The sequence below is a fragment of the Macrobrachium rosenbergii genome, chromosome 57, assembly GCF_040412425.1.
Source record: "Macrobrachium rosenbergii isolate ZJJX-2024 chromosome 57, ASM4041242v1, whole genome shotgun sequence".
NCBI classification, from domain to species: domain Eukaryota; kingdom Metazoa; phylum Arthropoda; class Malacostraca; order Decapoda; family Palaemonidae; genus Macrobrachium; species Macrobrachium rosenbergii.
Window position 1 is genome coordinate 6,364,370 of NC_089797.1, and position 16,504 is coordinate 6,380,873.

The 16,504-nt window shown below is 37.2% G+C and overlaps 1 protein-coding gene across 1 annotated transcript in view; it reads right to left on the reverse strand.

The window, feature by feature from the left end:
• Positions 1 to 16,504, reverse strand: part of LOC136837026 (N-acetylated-alpha-linked acidic dipeptidase 2-like) — a 33,850-nt gene that overhangs the window by 13,559 nt on the left and 3,787 nt on the right. The window contains exons 2-4 of the mRNA XM_067101568.1: positions 10,788 to 10,930; positions 1,562 to 1,663; positions 1,142 to 1,298 (exon numbers count right to left, since the gene is read on the reverse strand). Of these exons, the coding sequence (XP_066957669.1) occupies positions 1,142 to 1,298; positions 1,562 to 1,663; positions 10,788 to 10,930 (402 nt within the window). The remainder of the gene's footprint in view (positions 1 to 1,141; positions 1,299 to 1,561; positions 1,664 to 10,787; positions 10,931 to 16,504) is intronic.

Below are 16,504 nucleotides of genomic sequence, written 5' to 3' on the forward strand. Positions count from 1 at the left end.
AGAGAGAGAGAGAGAGAGAGAGAGAGAGAGAGAGAGAGAGAGAGAGATAGGGTTGTGGGCCGTTAACGCATCAACTGACACTACGACTCTACGAGGCCACACACACACACAGAGAGAGAGAGAGAGAACCTCTTTTTGTTTTCATCTTGAATGAATCTATAAATGAAACAAACAAAACAAAATAATTAAAATAACAGCGCCGAAATAACTGACTTTTATTATAGATAATCCAGTGTACCATTATAAACCAAATCGTCATTCCTGTACCTTGCAGTTTAGTCGACTTTTCTGATAAGTGGAAAATTAACACCCTTTCATACTATGTGTTAAATACTATAATTCCTTGGGTTGAGGAAAAAATGGAGGTTAGCCTTGGAAGTGTGATTTGCTCACCTCTTGTAAACAGAGAACTAATTTTAGGCGTTCGGTCTGAAAGCAAACGTCTTAGCACAATCATAAATCTGGGACGTTCCTGTGTGCTGTAACAGCTGATAAGTTCACCAGGAACAATATAAGAGGATTTTAGGTGTACGCTGACTGTTCGATAAACAGAATTTCTTAAATGCTCGCCAACAATAAACTGCTTTCCATAGACCTAGGCTACACAATAAGGACTTCGGCTAGGCCTAGGCTATATCATACGATTATGAATAGCATAATTCTGTCAGAAGTTCGTTAATGAGACTATACCGGTATTCCCTACGTTTGGCTTAATTGGGTCATTCAAATTTTGTGTTGGCACCTACTTGTACATGAAATTTTTTTCATGTACCCCTTATCGCCTCTCTATATTAGCATTCTTGTACTGAATATTTTAAAAACATGTGTCCAATCTGATCAATAACAAGGCCTATATACGATATTTACATACCTTAACAAACTTTTCTGTTACATATCATATAAAATTGTTATCAACTGCCTGGCCTTTGCCAAAAATTTTTGCCTATTATTATTATTATTATTATTATTATTATTATTATTATTATTATTATTATTATTATTCTGAAGATGACCCTATTCATATAGAACAAGCCCGCAGGGGCCACTGACTCGAAGTTCAAGCTGCCAAACAATATGGTGTCCATTAGAAAGAAGTAACAGAAGGCAGTGGGAAATATTTAATTAGTAAAAATGGGCTTACCAAATTCGGATTATTCGGATCCGGTGCGGACAGAAGAACCCTGTAAGGCACCATATCTGAGGAATCGAATCCTGCATCCACGAACCTCTTGTGGATCATCAGCGCTAGTTCGTCGTCTCTTTCTGAGGCTGCCAGGTGAGGTTTGGAGGTCAGTTCTCTGTGAACAAGAGACGGAATTTCCAAGTATGTTCTCTACGAATTTCCAAATATGTTCTTTGGGAATTCCTAAACATATTCTTTTAAAATTTTCCAAATACACTTTTAGAGAACTTAATGCTCCAGCACCTACGCAGAAGGATAAACAACAGTCCGTCGAACTACATAGGCCTAACGCAAAGTAAGGGATATGATTCTAAATGGAGCATTCGTTCTGGTCCTCTCCCAGGGGTGCCAGATAACTTAACAACCAGTCGATCCTACCTGAGGTTCTCTCTGAGGTTCGATGTGTCGACGAGGTCGATCATCTGTTGCTTCAAGTCGACCTCGGTCATCCATTTGTCGTTCATGAGCTTGTCGACAAGTCTGTTGAGAAAAATGAGAATGCATTAGCTATTCCACACACACACACACACACACACACACACACACAGAGAGAGAGAGAGAGAGAGAGAGAGAGAGAGAGAGAGAGAGAGAGAGAGAGAGAGATTTACAATAACTTTCTTTTATCAAATGCAATGAAGCATTTACAGCCTACATTAATTCAGCAGTATAAGTCTAGCTTGCACGAGAAACGCTGCTACCAGATGCACGACGATATACCCAAGACCACTATTCAGTATCTTTGGGATATCTCTTCACTAAATTGGCCTTGAGTATATCATAACTATTATTAAGACACGAAGACCTCTTAACTCCTCGATTTAGGCTGAAACAAAAGTTATTTATGATTCATGTTTCCGAAAGAATAATGAAAATAATAAAAACATAAAACGACAATAAAAAGTGATTGTTTTGTAGTTTTTATCTTTGAATTTTTATTGTCAAGTTTATGACAGTAGTCCAAGGTCTTCGTGGCTTCATAATAATTACAATATATTCAAGGACGATGTCTGCAGTGAAGAGATACGCTAAGTTACAGAATAGTGTTGTTGGTATCGTCGTACATTTGGCAGAACGTATCTCGCGCCAGCTATAGATGTACGCTTATGAAATAAAATAATGTAGAATTAACGAGTGGGTCATTGCATTTACACATAAATCGATAAGGGAAGCAATGATAAATAATTAACCTCTCTCTCTCTCTCTCTCTCTCTCTCTCTCTCTCTCTCTCTCTCTCTCTCTCTCTCTCTCTACTTATAAAAAATATTTTTCCTCTTGGTATTTCATGGCAATGATGTTATGATGTTATTTATGTCAGCGATTTCAGAACTGAGCAGCCATAATGAGCTTCAAACATGGTCTTAACGTTATGTTTTTGTTATTCTGTGCAGCAAATCTGATTTTTATGACCAAGTACTGTAACTGTCACTGAGTCACAGTACAGTACAAGTTTTAGTTACGCCAGAGCAGCTCATGAAAACAATACAATCAATAATTTTTGTTACTAGTACTATTCTTATTCTTTGCACAGACACAAGGCACAAGAATGAGAAGTTTCTAATCTTTCTAGAGAGAGAGAGAGAGAGAGAGAGAGAGAGAGAGAGAGAGAGAGAGAGAGAGATGTATAACGTGTATGGTAGGTGTACGTTAGCATTTTGACAGAGAAAATGGGGCATATAACAATAGGTAGCAGAGGCTGTACAGAAGACAGGATTAAAGACTGGAGTATCTCTGTTTGCAAGGTTTGTATAAAAGAATTGTTGAGCCAACTTTCCTTTATAGAAGTTATATGTGGATCTTGAATACGGACGGAAGAAAAAAAAGGAGTGTAAATTACTTGTTTATACAGTACATATGACCTCATAAGAACTAAAAGAGTAAGTAATATTGGGATATGCAATAGTAAAGTGGTTAGTGTATGAGAAAGGATGGATCACAGTGTTGTTAGATGGCCTGGTTATGTGGAAAGAATGGAGGACAATAGGATGGAGAAAACGGTAAACATTTTTTCCCTGTTAGAGCTTACTGAATAATATATATATATAAGTATATATACATATATACACATGTATATATAACCTATATATATATATATATACATATATATGTATGTATATATAGTGTGTATATGTGTATATATATACACATATATATATGTATATATGTAACAGTTTTAAATCAAGGCCACTTCAGGATTAAGTAACTATAGTTTAAAATGTCTTATTAATTTCTTGTCCTTAAACGATTATCTTAGTTGGCTGTCAATTTTCCTTTATAATTATCTACTTTTTATTTTCATAAAAATTTTCACCTATAATTTTTTTCTTGGCGCTTTGACTCTTTTTCACATTGCGCAATAATAATAATAATAATAATAATAATAATAATAATAATAATAATACGAAGGAAGAAGACTCACTTTGAGGCAAGTTTTGTTGAATGAAATGGCTGCATAAAATCAGTGTGCAAAATGCAGCCATTTTATTCAACAAAATAATAATAATAATAATAATAATAATAATAATAATAATAATAATAATAATAATAATAATAATAATAAAATTCAACGCTATAGCAACGGGATATATCCACGATAAATATCACTTAAAGAGACAGGTATACGTATATGCTAAATTTAACGTGGGTACGATAGAAAAAGGTGTATTTTGTATTAAACCGAATCAATGGTAATCATTTACATAGAAATAGTAAGACCTGGAAATTAGAAAATGGCCTTTAATGGTGGGGGAGAGTTGCCCACCCCCCCAAACACACATTTAAACTTCCCTTACACTTGTGTGGAAAATAGGAGAACATCTATAGGACTAATCAAATTCTTCTCGTGTCATGTGTAAAGAGGCGAGTCTGGCTCTTTTAACGCAACGTCATCAAACCTTCAAAGGGGAAGTAATTACTATTCTCGGCGTGAAGATATTACACAACGCTCCAGACGGCTGGATTAACAGAATACTAAATAACACAACCGCCATTCGGCTTGAGGCGGAGAAACGGCGTCATCTAAGGGAAGGCAGCCCCGTGGTCGAGGTAGGTGAGCCAGCCCTCCAGGGAAAGTTAGACTAACAACCTCACCACAACCCTACGCTCCTACTAACAACCCCATATCCTATGCCTCTCCCCCTCCACCAATTTACCCTGTGACAGGGCCTCCAGTGGACGTAAACCTTGTACCGGGGTGCTCTAGGAGCAAAAGACCTCGTGTAATATTGTAGTGTTGGGTTGTGCCGTTCCAAAGTCGTATCTCCAGTAGTACGTACTACTACTCCTAGTACTAAGCGTGGTTTTCGATAAATAATGAGACAGAAATTTCAGTTCAGTTTGTAAAATATTCAATAATTAGTAAAGGTACTATGGCACTGTTTGCAATAGACTGCTCTAGAAGCAACAGCAGTATAGTGTTGTGTAGGGCCGTTCCAAAGTCATACCCCCACTACTACTAATAGTACTAGTACTGTGTTGTTTTAGATTAAGCAGCTTAATCTAAACCAACACTAACTCTCAGAAGGTAGTTAGATATAAATATAGATTCAGTCTGTAAAAAAAAATCAGTCTTTACTACAGACATTAAGGCAGTGCATGCAACAGGCTGCCCTAGAAGCAACAGCAGTATAGTGTTCGGTAGGGCCATTCCAGAGTCGTATCCCCACTACTACTAACAGTACTAATGCTAAGTGTTGTAAGAAGCTGATCTGTAGGGCTAGATTAAGCACACTAGGAATAAAAGATAGCAATAGGGCAAAAAGGGAAGATAAAAAATGTTTGTGCTGTGAAGAAACAACTGAAAACTTAGAACAGTTCTTGCTTTACTGCCCAGCATACGGTGACATTAGAAAAAGACGTAGATTCTTGCAGCAGCCATACCAACAAGATATAGAGGAGTTGATAGCTAACATCTATCTATTTGCAGATCTATCGAAAGAAGGAATTGAAAATAGGAAGGAATCTATAAAAGATATATGGTATTACAGAAACTTTAAACTTGAACAAACCAAGCAAAGGAGGAACAGAAAAAGCATGGGAGCCGCTTCAAAGGAAAATCACGTCTACTACTACTACTACTACTAGCTTAATCTTAAACAACACTAACACTCAAAAGATAAATTCAGTTTGTAAAAAATTCAGTATTTCGTGCAGATGCTATGGCGGTATGCATTGTTTCCTAAGCCCTTTCAGAGTTGGTCTCAGAGGCTGATAACAGTACAGAGTTTACTGGGAATAACCTCCTCGAGGGAGAACAATTCAGCTCTTGTGATGGTGCATTATGGTACAAATAACCATTGCAATCGATTTTAGTATTTAACGCTAGAGTGAAATTGCAAAATTACCGTTATAAGTTACTAGACTAACATGAATTCCCACTTCTATCCCACGGAGAAACTAAGACGGGTAAAACCACTCTATTCAAGACATCGCTGCAAGAACATGCATAGTAAACTGAGTAAGTTATTCAGGAAACACATAAGACTGTAGAAAGTATCATATTTTGATCCTCGAGTTGGCAACATTTGTGATCCTGTTCAATACCTGATTTGGGATTCTTGTGCTGATAACGAAAGGCGCTAGGAAAGAGGCAGAATAGATTGAGTAAACTACTCACGAAACACAGAAGACTGTGGAAAGTACCATAACCTGGTACTGAACAGTAAGGACTAATTAAAATGTTGATCTCCACGTTGGCAACATTTGTGGTCCTGATTTCGGATTCTTGTACAGATAACGTATGAAAGGCGATAGGAGTTTACTCATGAAACACAGAAGACTGTAGAAAGTACCATAATCTGGTGCTGAATAGCAGGGACTAATTCAAATGTTGATCCTCACGGTGGCAACATTCGTGATCCTGTTCGGTACCTGATTTGGAATTCCTGTACATATAACGTATGAAAGATGACAAATGTATGTTTGGCCAAAACTCTAAAATCGGAAGATACGTAAAAGCTACACATTAGAGTCTTCCACACCTGCAGAGCTGTGTGTAAGTGTTTGGTGTAACATGCATTAATTAGTGAGTAATATTTAGGTATAATTACGTTCCCCGCGCAGGTGTTCGTAAAACGAGGCGACGCAGCGGTTGAAAGGAAAGTCGCAAAGTGAGCTTATATATTTGTACGCAGATCAGGGCCACAGTCAAATGCGTCACCACCGCTAGTCCTGGAACTGGAATTGGAATATCACTAGTCCTGGAACTGGAATACCACTAGTCCTGGAACTGGAATTGGAATACCACTAGTCCTGGAACTGGAACTGGAATACCACTAGTCCTGAAATTGGAATACCACTAGTCCTGGCATTGGAACTGGAATTGGAATACCACCAGTCCTGGCATTGGAACTGGAATTGGAATACCACTAGTCCTGGAATTGGAATAACACTAGTCCTGGAACTGGAATTGGAATACCACTAGTCCTGGAATTGGAACTGGAATTGTAATACCACTAGTCCTGGCATTAGAACTGGAATTGGAATCCCACCAGTCCTGGAACTGGAATTGTAATACCACCAGTCCTGGCATTGGAACTGGAATTGGAATACCACTAGTCCTGAAATTGGAATACCACTAGTCCTGGAACTGGAATTGGAATACCACTAGTCCTGGAACTGGAACTGGAATACCACTAGTCCTGAAATTGGAATTAGTCTGGCATTGGAACTGGAAAATACCACCAGTCCTGGCATTGGAACTGGCGTGGAATACCACTAGTCCTGGAATTTAACATAGTCCTGGAACTGGAATTGGAATCTAGTCCTGGAATTGGAATAACACTAGTCCTGGAACATGGAATACCACTAGTTTTGGAACTGGAATTTTTGGCATTAGATCAGTCCTGGAACATAATACCACCAGTCATTGGAACTGGAATTCCACCACTAGTCCAAAGAATACCACTAGTCCTGGAACAATTGGAGTCCTGGAACTGGAACTGGACCACTAGTCCTATTGGAATACCACTAGTCCTGGCATTGGAACTATTGGAATACTGGCATTGAACTAATTGGAATACCACTAGTCCTGGAATTGGAATAACAAGTCCTGGAACAAAACCTAGTCCTATTGAGTCCTGGAACTGGAATTGGAATACCACTAGTCCTGGAATTTTACCACTAGTCCTGGCATTAGAACTGGAATCCCACCAGTCCTGGAACAGTAATACCACCAGTCCTGGCATTGGAACTGGAATTGGAATACCATAGTCCTGAAATTGGAATACCACTAGTCCTGGAACTGGAATTGAATACCACTAGTCCTGGAACTGGAACTGGAGTCCATTGGAATACCACTAGTTGGCATTGGAATTACCACCAGTTGGCATTGGAACTGGAATTGGAATTAGTCCTATTGGAATAACACTAGTCCTGGAACTATTGGAATTAGTCCTGGAATTGGAACTGAATTGTAATACCACTAGTCCTGGCATTAGAACTGGAATTGGAATCCCACCAGTCCTGGAACTGGAATTGTAATACCACCAGTCCTGGCATTGGAACTGGAATTGGAATACCACTAGTCCTGAAATTGGAATACCACTAGTCCTGGAACTGGAATTGCCACTAGTCCTGGAACTGGAACTGGAATACCACTAGTCCTGAAATTGGAAACCACTAGTCCTGGCATTGGAATACCACTTCCTGGCATTGAACTGGAATTGGAATACCACTAGTCCATTGGAATAACACTAGTCCTGGAAGATTGGAAACCACTAGTCCTGGAATTGGAACATAAACCAAGTCCTGGCATTAGAACTGGAATTGGAATCCCACCAGTCCTGGAACTGGAATTGTAATACCACCAGTCCTGGCATTGGAACTGGAATTGGAATACCACTAGTCCTGAAATTGGAATACCACTAGTCCTGGGGAGTGGCTTTCTATCTTACTCATTTCTCAAATGACGTCGACGCGTGGAAGTATTTAAATGCTTTATCTTCTTTTCCCCTTTCATGTTTTTGTGATTTTTCATCTTCATATCCGGATTCCAATTCAAAGAAGTCAAGAGGCAGACCCTATAACGTTTTATATTGATACTGTGATAAGTCGACCTATAACAAAACCTTATTGAAATTCTCTCCCCTTTTTCCATACCTAGACATCCAGACGCCCTATTCTGTGAAGTCTGCTTGGCATGACCATTATTATTATTATTATTATTATTATTATTTATTATTATTATTATTATTATTATTATTATTACTCACAGTCAGCATATAACAGCCTCAGCAGCAATAAAAAAGAAATACATGTACTTGCCTAGCAGGCTACTACAGAACACAAAATACTTATGTGAACACGAGACACAGACCTTGAGAGAAACAGGATACATAAAATTCACGCAAAAACCTAACAATGGAGCATATAAGAATCCGGATACATAGCGCTGATGATGACTTAACAATGAAGACAAATCATCAACTCATTGTCATTCAAATGGTAATCAAGCTTTGACGCGAGAATTATATATTAGGTAAATTGCATCCAGAGAGAGAGAGAGAGAGAGAGAGAGAGTTTTCATAGGATATGGTAATGTATGCCCTGACAAAACAATAACGTCTAAAATTCTCTCTCTCTCTCTCTCTCTCTCTCTCTCTCTCTCTCTCTCTCTCTCTCTACATCCAGGCGTCGACCCACAGCAGTCGTCTTACCACAGCATGAGATCGACGTTCACCTCGAAAGAATCACAAAAGGTTTAACCGGGAGAGAGAGAGAGAGAGAGTAATATTGAGCAACAATGTTCGCCCTTCACCCACTGACTAATTCTTTTTTTTTTTTTTTTGCATAACAAAAGAACAGGTGAACAAAAGAACATAAAGAACAGATCAACAAAGAATCTAAGATTCAATAGCAACCTGCAATATTGCAAAAGCAACGTCTGTCGGTATGGATAATTACTGCGAGATTCTCTCTCTCTCTCTCTCTCCCTCTCTCTCTCTCTTTATATATATATGTATATATATATATGTATGTTTATATACATAATATATATAATATATATACAATATATATATATTTATATATATATATATATATATATATATATATATATATATATATATATATATATATATATATATATATATATATATATATATATATATATATATATACCACTGCATATTACCTGCATATTACCTGTGAATTTCTCAAGCAATACCCATGACTATCACGAAAGCAAGTTCTGGTCTTGCACAGTCACAAAAGAAATATTTTCGTCAAAGCAATGGGAATAGTACATTCTCCCATCATTACCCTTCACAAACATTGCGTTTATTCAACAGAACTCTGAGAACTTCCCTGTCATGATTCAGCTTTCTCACAAGTCCTACAATTCATAGACATAAAGCAGAAATCTCAACAAAGAGAACACTGGTGCGGCCAACCTGATGCCCGAGTCTAGCCCATACCAGTGGCACACAGGAGAATGAAAAGGTAAGGATTCTGTTAGGCTTCACCCCTGAGGAAGTGGTGCATAGCCCTGCTTGGGAAGGTTCTAAGTGATCTAAGTTGTTGAAGGATTCTTAGAACTATGCCTAAAAATGTATCCTTCTAGGCTGCATAGTAAAGGCTTCTTATACTTTAGTTGGAACTGGCTTATAAAATTTAGGACAAAGGCCAAGCACTGGGACCTGTAAGGCCATAAAACGCTGAAAGTGAAACTGAGTGTAAAAGCAATTATCAGAAGAGGACTGAGGAAAGGAAGATGGAAGAAAGAGAATATGAACACAGCTACAGTAAAAGGAATGAAAGGGGCTGCAGCTAGGGGCCGAAGGGAAGCTGCAAGGAACATTAAGGAATGCCTACACTGCTCTGCTTACACTTTAATGATTAACCAGTTACTGAGAGAAACAAAAGTCCAGAGGACCAAGGTCATCTGTGACAACATGATAACATAGGGATTTTTACTTTCTATGAAACAATTGTTTAGGTTACCAGAACAGGAAGGGGATTTACGCAGAAATCTAATTATATGTTCCTACTGACACACAGTCAGGCAAACAGCTGAAACATGACATTCTTCAATAATAAACAGATATTTCAGTAGACAGAAGACAGCCATAGATTGGAGGCCTACGATGTGGGGACAGTATGGGAAGGTGATGTGGGTGTGAGAAATTCTGGAAACTTGTGTGGGAAATAGGACAGTTGTGAGTGTGGGTAATGGAGGTGTGGGAAATGATCAGCTATGGGAAATTCAGATCATACACGATAAGGTTAATTTAAATAAGTTCTAATTATGGTCTGTAAGGCAATACCAGGTTAGATGACAACACTGGTTCAGGTATGGAAAGGTTAGGTTAGGATAGGTAAAGCTAAAAAGAGTTTAGGCCAAATAACATCACGTTTGGTCAAGTTATGACATAGTTACAGACAGGATATGAAACGCAATTCAGGTTAAATAAGGCAAACCTAGAATAGATCCGGCAATGAAAGTTAGGTCATGTTAGGGAAACTTAACTAAGGTTAGGTTAGGTTAGGTTAGTCCCTACTGCATCAAAAGCAAGCATTCCCTTTCCTGTTACATTTCTAGTGTCTCAAGAAACAAAACTATGAAGAGAAAGGAAAACAACATTAATAATTGCTCAATTCATTTACATACATGATTTTCTGCTGGTCTTCCTCAGGGATGGTCATAGTTGAGGAGGATGTGGGAGTGCCAAAATGGCCGATCAATCCACCCACCAAGAGACCCACGGCTGCCGCCAAAGCGGACATCACCACTCCCTTCTGATTGGCACTCATCTGTCGAAAAAGGTAAAAAAAAAGATAAAACATAAATATGGGGAAGTTATGAGAGATCTCGATGGCTTTTGTGGGTTACTAACTGCCTATTTGTTAGTGAATGTTATAAAATTTGAAGTACAGGTAATAAATGTGATTCTGCTTAACATAATCTCTAGTGTTACCTAACCTAACCTTCCCTTACCTGAACTTGTGTAATCATCTAACCTGATATCACCTTTGCATTCACTTCTTAGGGACTTTAAGCAGCTAACATGACACTCGCCATTTTGCGTTGGGAAAAGAGAATAATTAACCAGTTACACAGGTAGAAATCTCCTGAGCCAGGTGGACTAGAAATCAGCTCGAGGCATATTTACAAAGATATCAAAAGCGTCTACTAAAAAAAAGGAGCGTGTAAAATTTCTTTTAATGAAAAAGTCCGTTAGATACCATCCTGTTACATGAGGTTCTGTTATTATTAAATATATTAGTGCACAGAACAAGTGATAAAGTTTAATATATATGTATGCATGTATGCATGTATGTATATATATATATATATATATATATATATATATATATATATATATATATATATATATATAATGTTATACATATAATGTTTAGTGTGTGTGTGCGTGCGTATGTATATGTATATATACATTATATATATACATATATATAAATATATAATATATATAAATATCTAGATGTTATGTATATATGTTATAAACATAAATATACATATATAAAAGAAAACGCACCTAAAAATATTCAACACAAATTATTCTTTGTAAAATTTCACGTTGTTCCTCTTTCCCAGAAACTGGTTTCTTGCCACAGGTTACCAGTTACCAGGGAAGGGAAAACCCAATTTGATGAACACACAAACGAGAAGTAACAGTGACACGAGGCTTCAAGAAAAGGAGTTCCGTACTGAGCGGGCATTTCAGTCACTCATATAAAGTAGCATACAAAACTCAGAGGTGTGTGAAAAATATCAACTAGTGAACTGTTTAACTTCAAATCATAAAATAAAAAAAACTGTGAGCGAAATGAAGATTAGTTATTTTATACATACACACACACATACACACACATACATATATATATGTATATATATATATATATATATATATATGTATATATATATATATATATATATATATATATATATATATATATATATATATATATATATATATGTTGATACAAATTTATAATTCTGACAATTTTCAAAACCGCATATTATGTGTTTACCCTTCAGAGAGTATAATAATAATAAAGTGACAACAAGACGAAGATAAAGTGAGAAAAGTGGGGTTACTTTCTACTGTGAGAGGCCAACATTTCTCTCTCTCTCTCTCTCATAAAATTTCCACCCTCTCAAACATCTCATGACGCAGTTAACCGAAAGAAATCAAATTCAACATACGACCAACAAACACCGATGAGCGGTATATGAAGAAACAACGTCGCACAAACGCGAAGTCTTTGCACTTTTCTGCACCTCATTTCACTCGGCGTGGAAACCAGGAAGTCAAGATTGGTTAATTCGACTTCCTGATTTTACGCTGAGTTATAAATCAAATTGCCGTGGTTTGTGACAGAGCAGAGAAGGAAGAACGAAACAGCCACGGCTGGTGGCGACCAAGGTCTATGGACCTTGGTGGCGACAGTGAGAATAGATAGCATCCAATAGTCAGTGATGGGGACAACTCTGAGAATATGTAGCAATAAATAGCTATCACAAGGCAACACTAAGAATAGATAACATCCAATAGTCAGGATGGGGACAACTCTGAGAATATGTAGCAATAAATAGCTATCACAAGGCAAAACTAAGAATAGATAACATCCAGTAGTCATAATGGGGGACAATTCTGAGAATATGTAGTAATAAATAGCTATCACAAGGACTAAGAAAGATAACATCCAATAGTCAGGATGGGGAAACCAAGAACAGATAGCATCCATCCAATAGTCAGGATGGGGACAACTCTGAGAATATGTAGCAATAAATAGCTAGGACAAGGCAAAACTAAGAACAGATAGCATCCACTAGCTATGATGGGGACAACTCTGAGAATATGTAGCAATAAACAGCTATCACAAGGCAAAACTAAGAATAGATAACATCCAATAGTCATAATGGGGACAACCGTGAGAATATGTAGCAATAAATAGCTATCACAAGGCAAAACTAAGAATAGATAACATCCAATAGTGAGGATGGGGACAACTCTGAGAATATGTATTAATAAATAGCTAGCAAGGCAAAACAAGGTAAAAGCTAATGGGGACAACTCTGAGAATAGCAATAAATAGCTATCACAAGGCAAAACACAGATAGCATCCACTAGCTATGATGGGGACAACTCTGAGAATGCAATAAACAGCTATCACAAGGCAAAATAAGAATAATAAATCCAATAGTCATAATGGGGCGTGAGAAAACAATAAATAAGCTATCACATAACATCAAGATAACATCTATAGTCAGGATGGGGACAACTCTTAGAATAAACAGCAATAAGAATAGATAACAGCTATGATGAGGACAACTCTTTGAGAATAGGGCAAGGCAAAACAGCAATAATCCACAGCTATGATGGGGACAACTCTGAGAATATGTAGCAATAAATAGCTAACACAAGGCAAAACTAAGAATATATAACGTACAATAGTCATGATAGGGACAACTCTTAGAATATCAGCAATAAACAGCTACATCAATAAACTAGGCATCCAATGATGGGGACAACTTTGAGAAGCTATCACAGCAAAACAAAGAATAGATGGGGACAACTCTGAGTATTAATAAATAGCTAGGCATTTTAGCTATGATCCAAAACTCTGAGAATATACTTAGCAATAAATAGCTATGTGCAAAACTCAGGCAAAATCTGTGAAGGGGATAGCATCCATGATGAGGACAACTTTGAGAATACACAGCAATAAACAGCTATGATGGGGACAACTCTGAGAATATGTAGCAATAAATAGCTAACACAAGGCAAAACAATAAAAACAGTCATGATGGGGACAACTCTTAGAATATGTGGCAATGAGGACAACTCTGAGAATACACAGCAATAAACAGCTATGATGGGGACAACTCTGAGAATATGCAGCAACAAGCAGCCATGATGGGGAAACTCTGAGAATGTGTGGCGATAAATATCTACGGCAGGGCAAATTAGGAATAGATAGCGTTAAATAGTCACGATAGGGACAACTCTGAGAATACTTAGCAACAAACAGTCATTATGGGGAAACTTTCAGAATACATAGCAACAGATAGCTGTGGCAGGGCAAAACTGCGAATAAATAGCATCCAATAGCCATGGTGGGGGCAACTCTGAGAATACGTAGCAGCAAGTGGCCATAACGTGGAACAAAACTGAGAAAAACAAAATTGCAAAAAACTACCAAGACTTTTGGAAAAGAAAGCGAAGAATGTTCAGAGAATAAAATGTTAAGATATATCATTGATTTAAGTGTTAAAATATCACTGAATAAAATATTAAAATATATTTGAATACAATGTTGAAAATATTGTCATCAAACCCCAGAGAAAAATTGTTGCTTACAAGGAAGGAAACCAATTTTCATGCCAGCGAGTCTGGTCGGGCATGGGCATACATATGGCACATAATTATTTCTTTCACAACAGGCCTTTGTCTTTATCTTAAGATAAGATTCACGCTCCATGCTCCTCTCCACCCTCATTGTGACCCGTTAAATTCAGTTATTTTATAAGGAAGTAATCTACTATTTACTGTGGGTGAGTGAGTTACTGGACGACCAGGATGTATACAATTATATATAAAAGAAATATTTATAGTGAATATACATAAAAGTATTTATATAAATATACATACTTCTATTCCCATCGTATGCATTTTCCCCCTTTAAGTGGTGGGACACTTAATGTTCTGAGGGATGAGGTTGCAAGACCCAACCCCTACCCAAACAGACAATCAAGAGGCATATTCGCTGACGGCGCTTGGCATTTCCTGCTGGTAACCTATCCAAATACCGTACAGACTAGACCAAGCTATTCTAACTTCAAAAAAAGCGGTGTTATCCTCAAAGCTAGCGGAGTTGGGGCCGAAATAATACAAGCAGAAAAAGAACAGAGAAACACGAGGAAAATTAAAGAAGAATGGGTCTCAGGTACAAAGGAATTTAGAGATCATAATGATTTTTATTATCGATGTTTATTAAAATTTAAATAACTCTCTTGGTTTCAAAACTACTTAATTTCATATGAAAGATTTTTTTTTTACAGAACAAAAAGTTTTAATATATATTGGACGAACAGATAGACATACAATTCATTCTGGTTTCATAGTAAAGATATGTCTTTTAGTACAGATACGTCTTTTAGTACAGATATGTCTTTTTGTATAGGTATGTCTTTTAGAAAGATATGTCTTTTTGTAAAGATATGTCTTTTCGTATAGAAATGTATTTTCGTAAAGACATGTCTTTTAGTAAAGATATGTCTTTTAGTAAAGATATGTCTTTTAGTAAAGATATGTCTTTTAGTAAAGATATGTCCTTTAGTAAAGATATGTCTTTTAGTAAAGATATGATGTCTTTTAGTAAAGACATGTCTTTTAGTAAAGATATATCTTTTAGTAAAGATATCTGTTAATAACAATTACAATCTTCAATAACGTCTTTGAATTAATCATAATATTACCAGCAGGCATTACGTCTCCTACCGATTACTCTCTATGAGGAGTATACTTAACTCTCTCTCTCTCTCTCTCTCTCTCTCTCTCTCTCTCTCTCTCTCTCTCTCTCTCTCTCTCTCTCAGCAAAAAAACGACATTATATTCCAAAGAAACTCATCCACTGAGAATGAACGAGTTTTATTTGCATAATGGTTGTCTTCAAAAGAAAAAAGAAAACAACCTGATTGCCTCAGGCGAAATTTAACTGGGGAAATATAGAAACTGAATCCAGGTAAAAAAAAAGTGATAGTGACCCCCAAGGAAGATATCTTTGCGGCGCGTTTAGCACAAGCCCGTTGGGGATTACCGTAGAAGCGTGACTGTAAGTATCGTAAAGATAGTGACCCCCAAGAAATATTGTGAATTTTTCCACTGTGACTTTATTACCGGCCACCGTCAATTAATGTGACTTTTTTTTCCTGTGACTTTTTCCTAGCCAGAATTGTGACTTTTTTTCCCGTGACTTTATTTCCGGCCACCACAGAAATTAATTCAGTGATTACAGTGAATGGATGGCAAACTGTTGACAGACTAACTCCGGCAGATGTTTAAAATGCTATAATCATTAAGTTACCAACACGTAAGCTTGCCTCAGAGAGAGAGAGAGAGAGAGAGAGAGAGAGAGAGAGAGAGACTCAAGAGAGAGGCTAAGGTATACTCAATTTTTAGGCTAAGGTAAGAAAAGTTCGAGAAGGAATGAAAAAGGTCAGAGAGAAGGAAACCATCAAACTTAAGAGAGAGAGAGAGAGAGAGAGAGAGAGAGAGAGAGAGAGAGAGAGAGAGAGAGCAAAATTTAAAAAAATAAATAAATAGCAGTTAAAAGGACTCGCTCAGCTAGCGAGAAAGA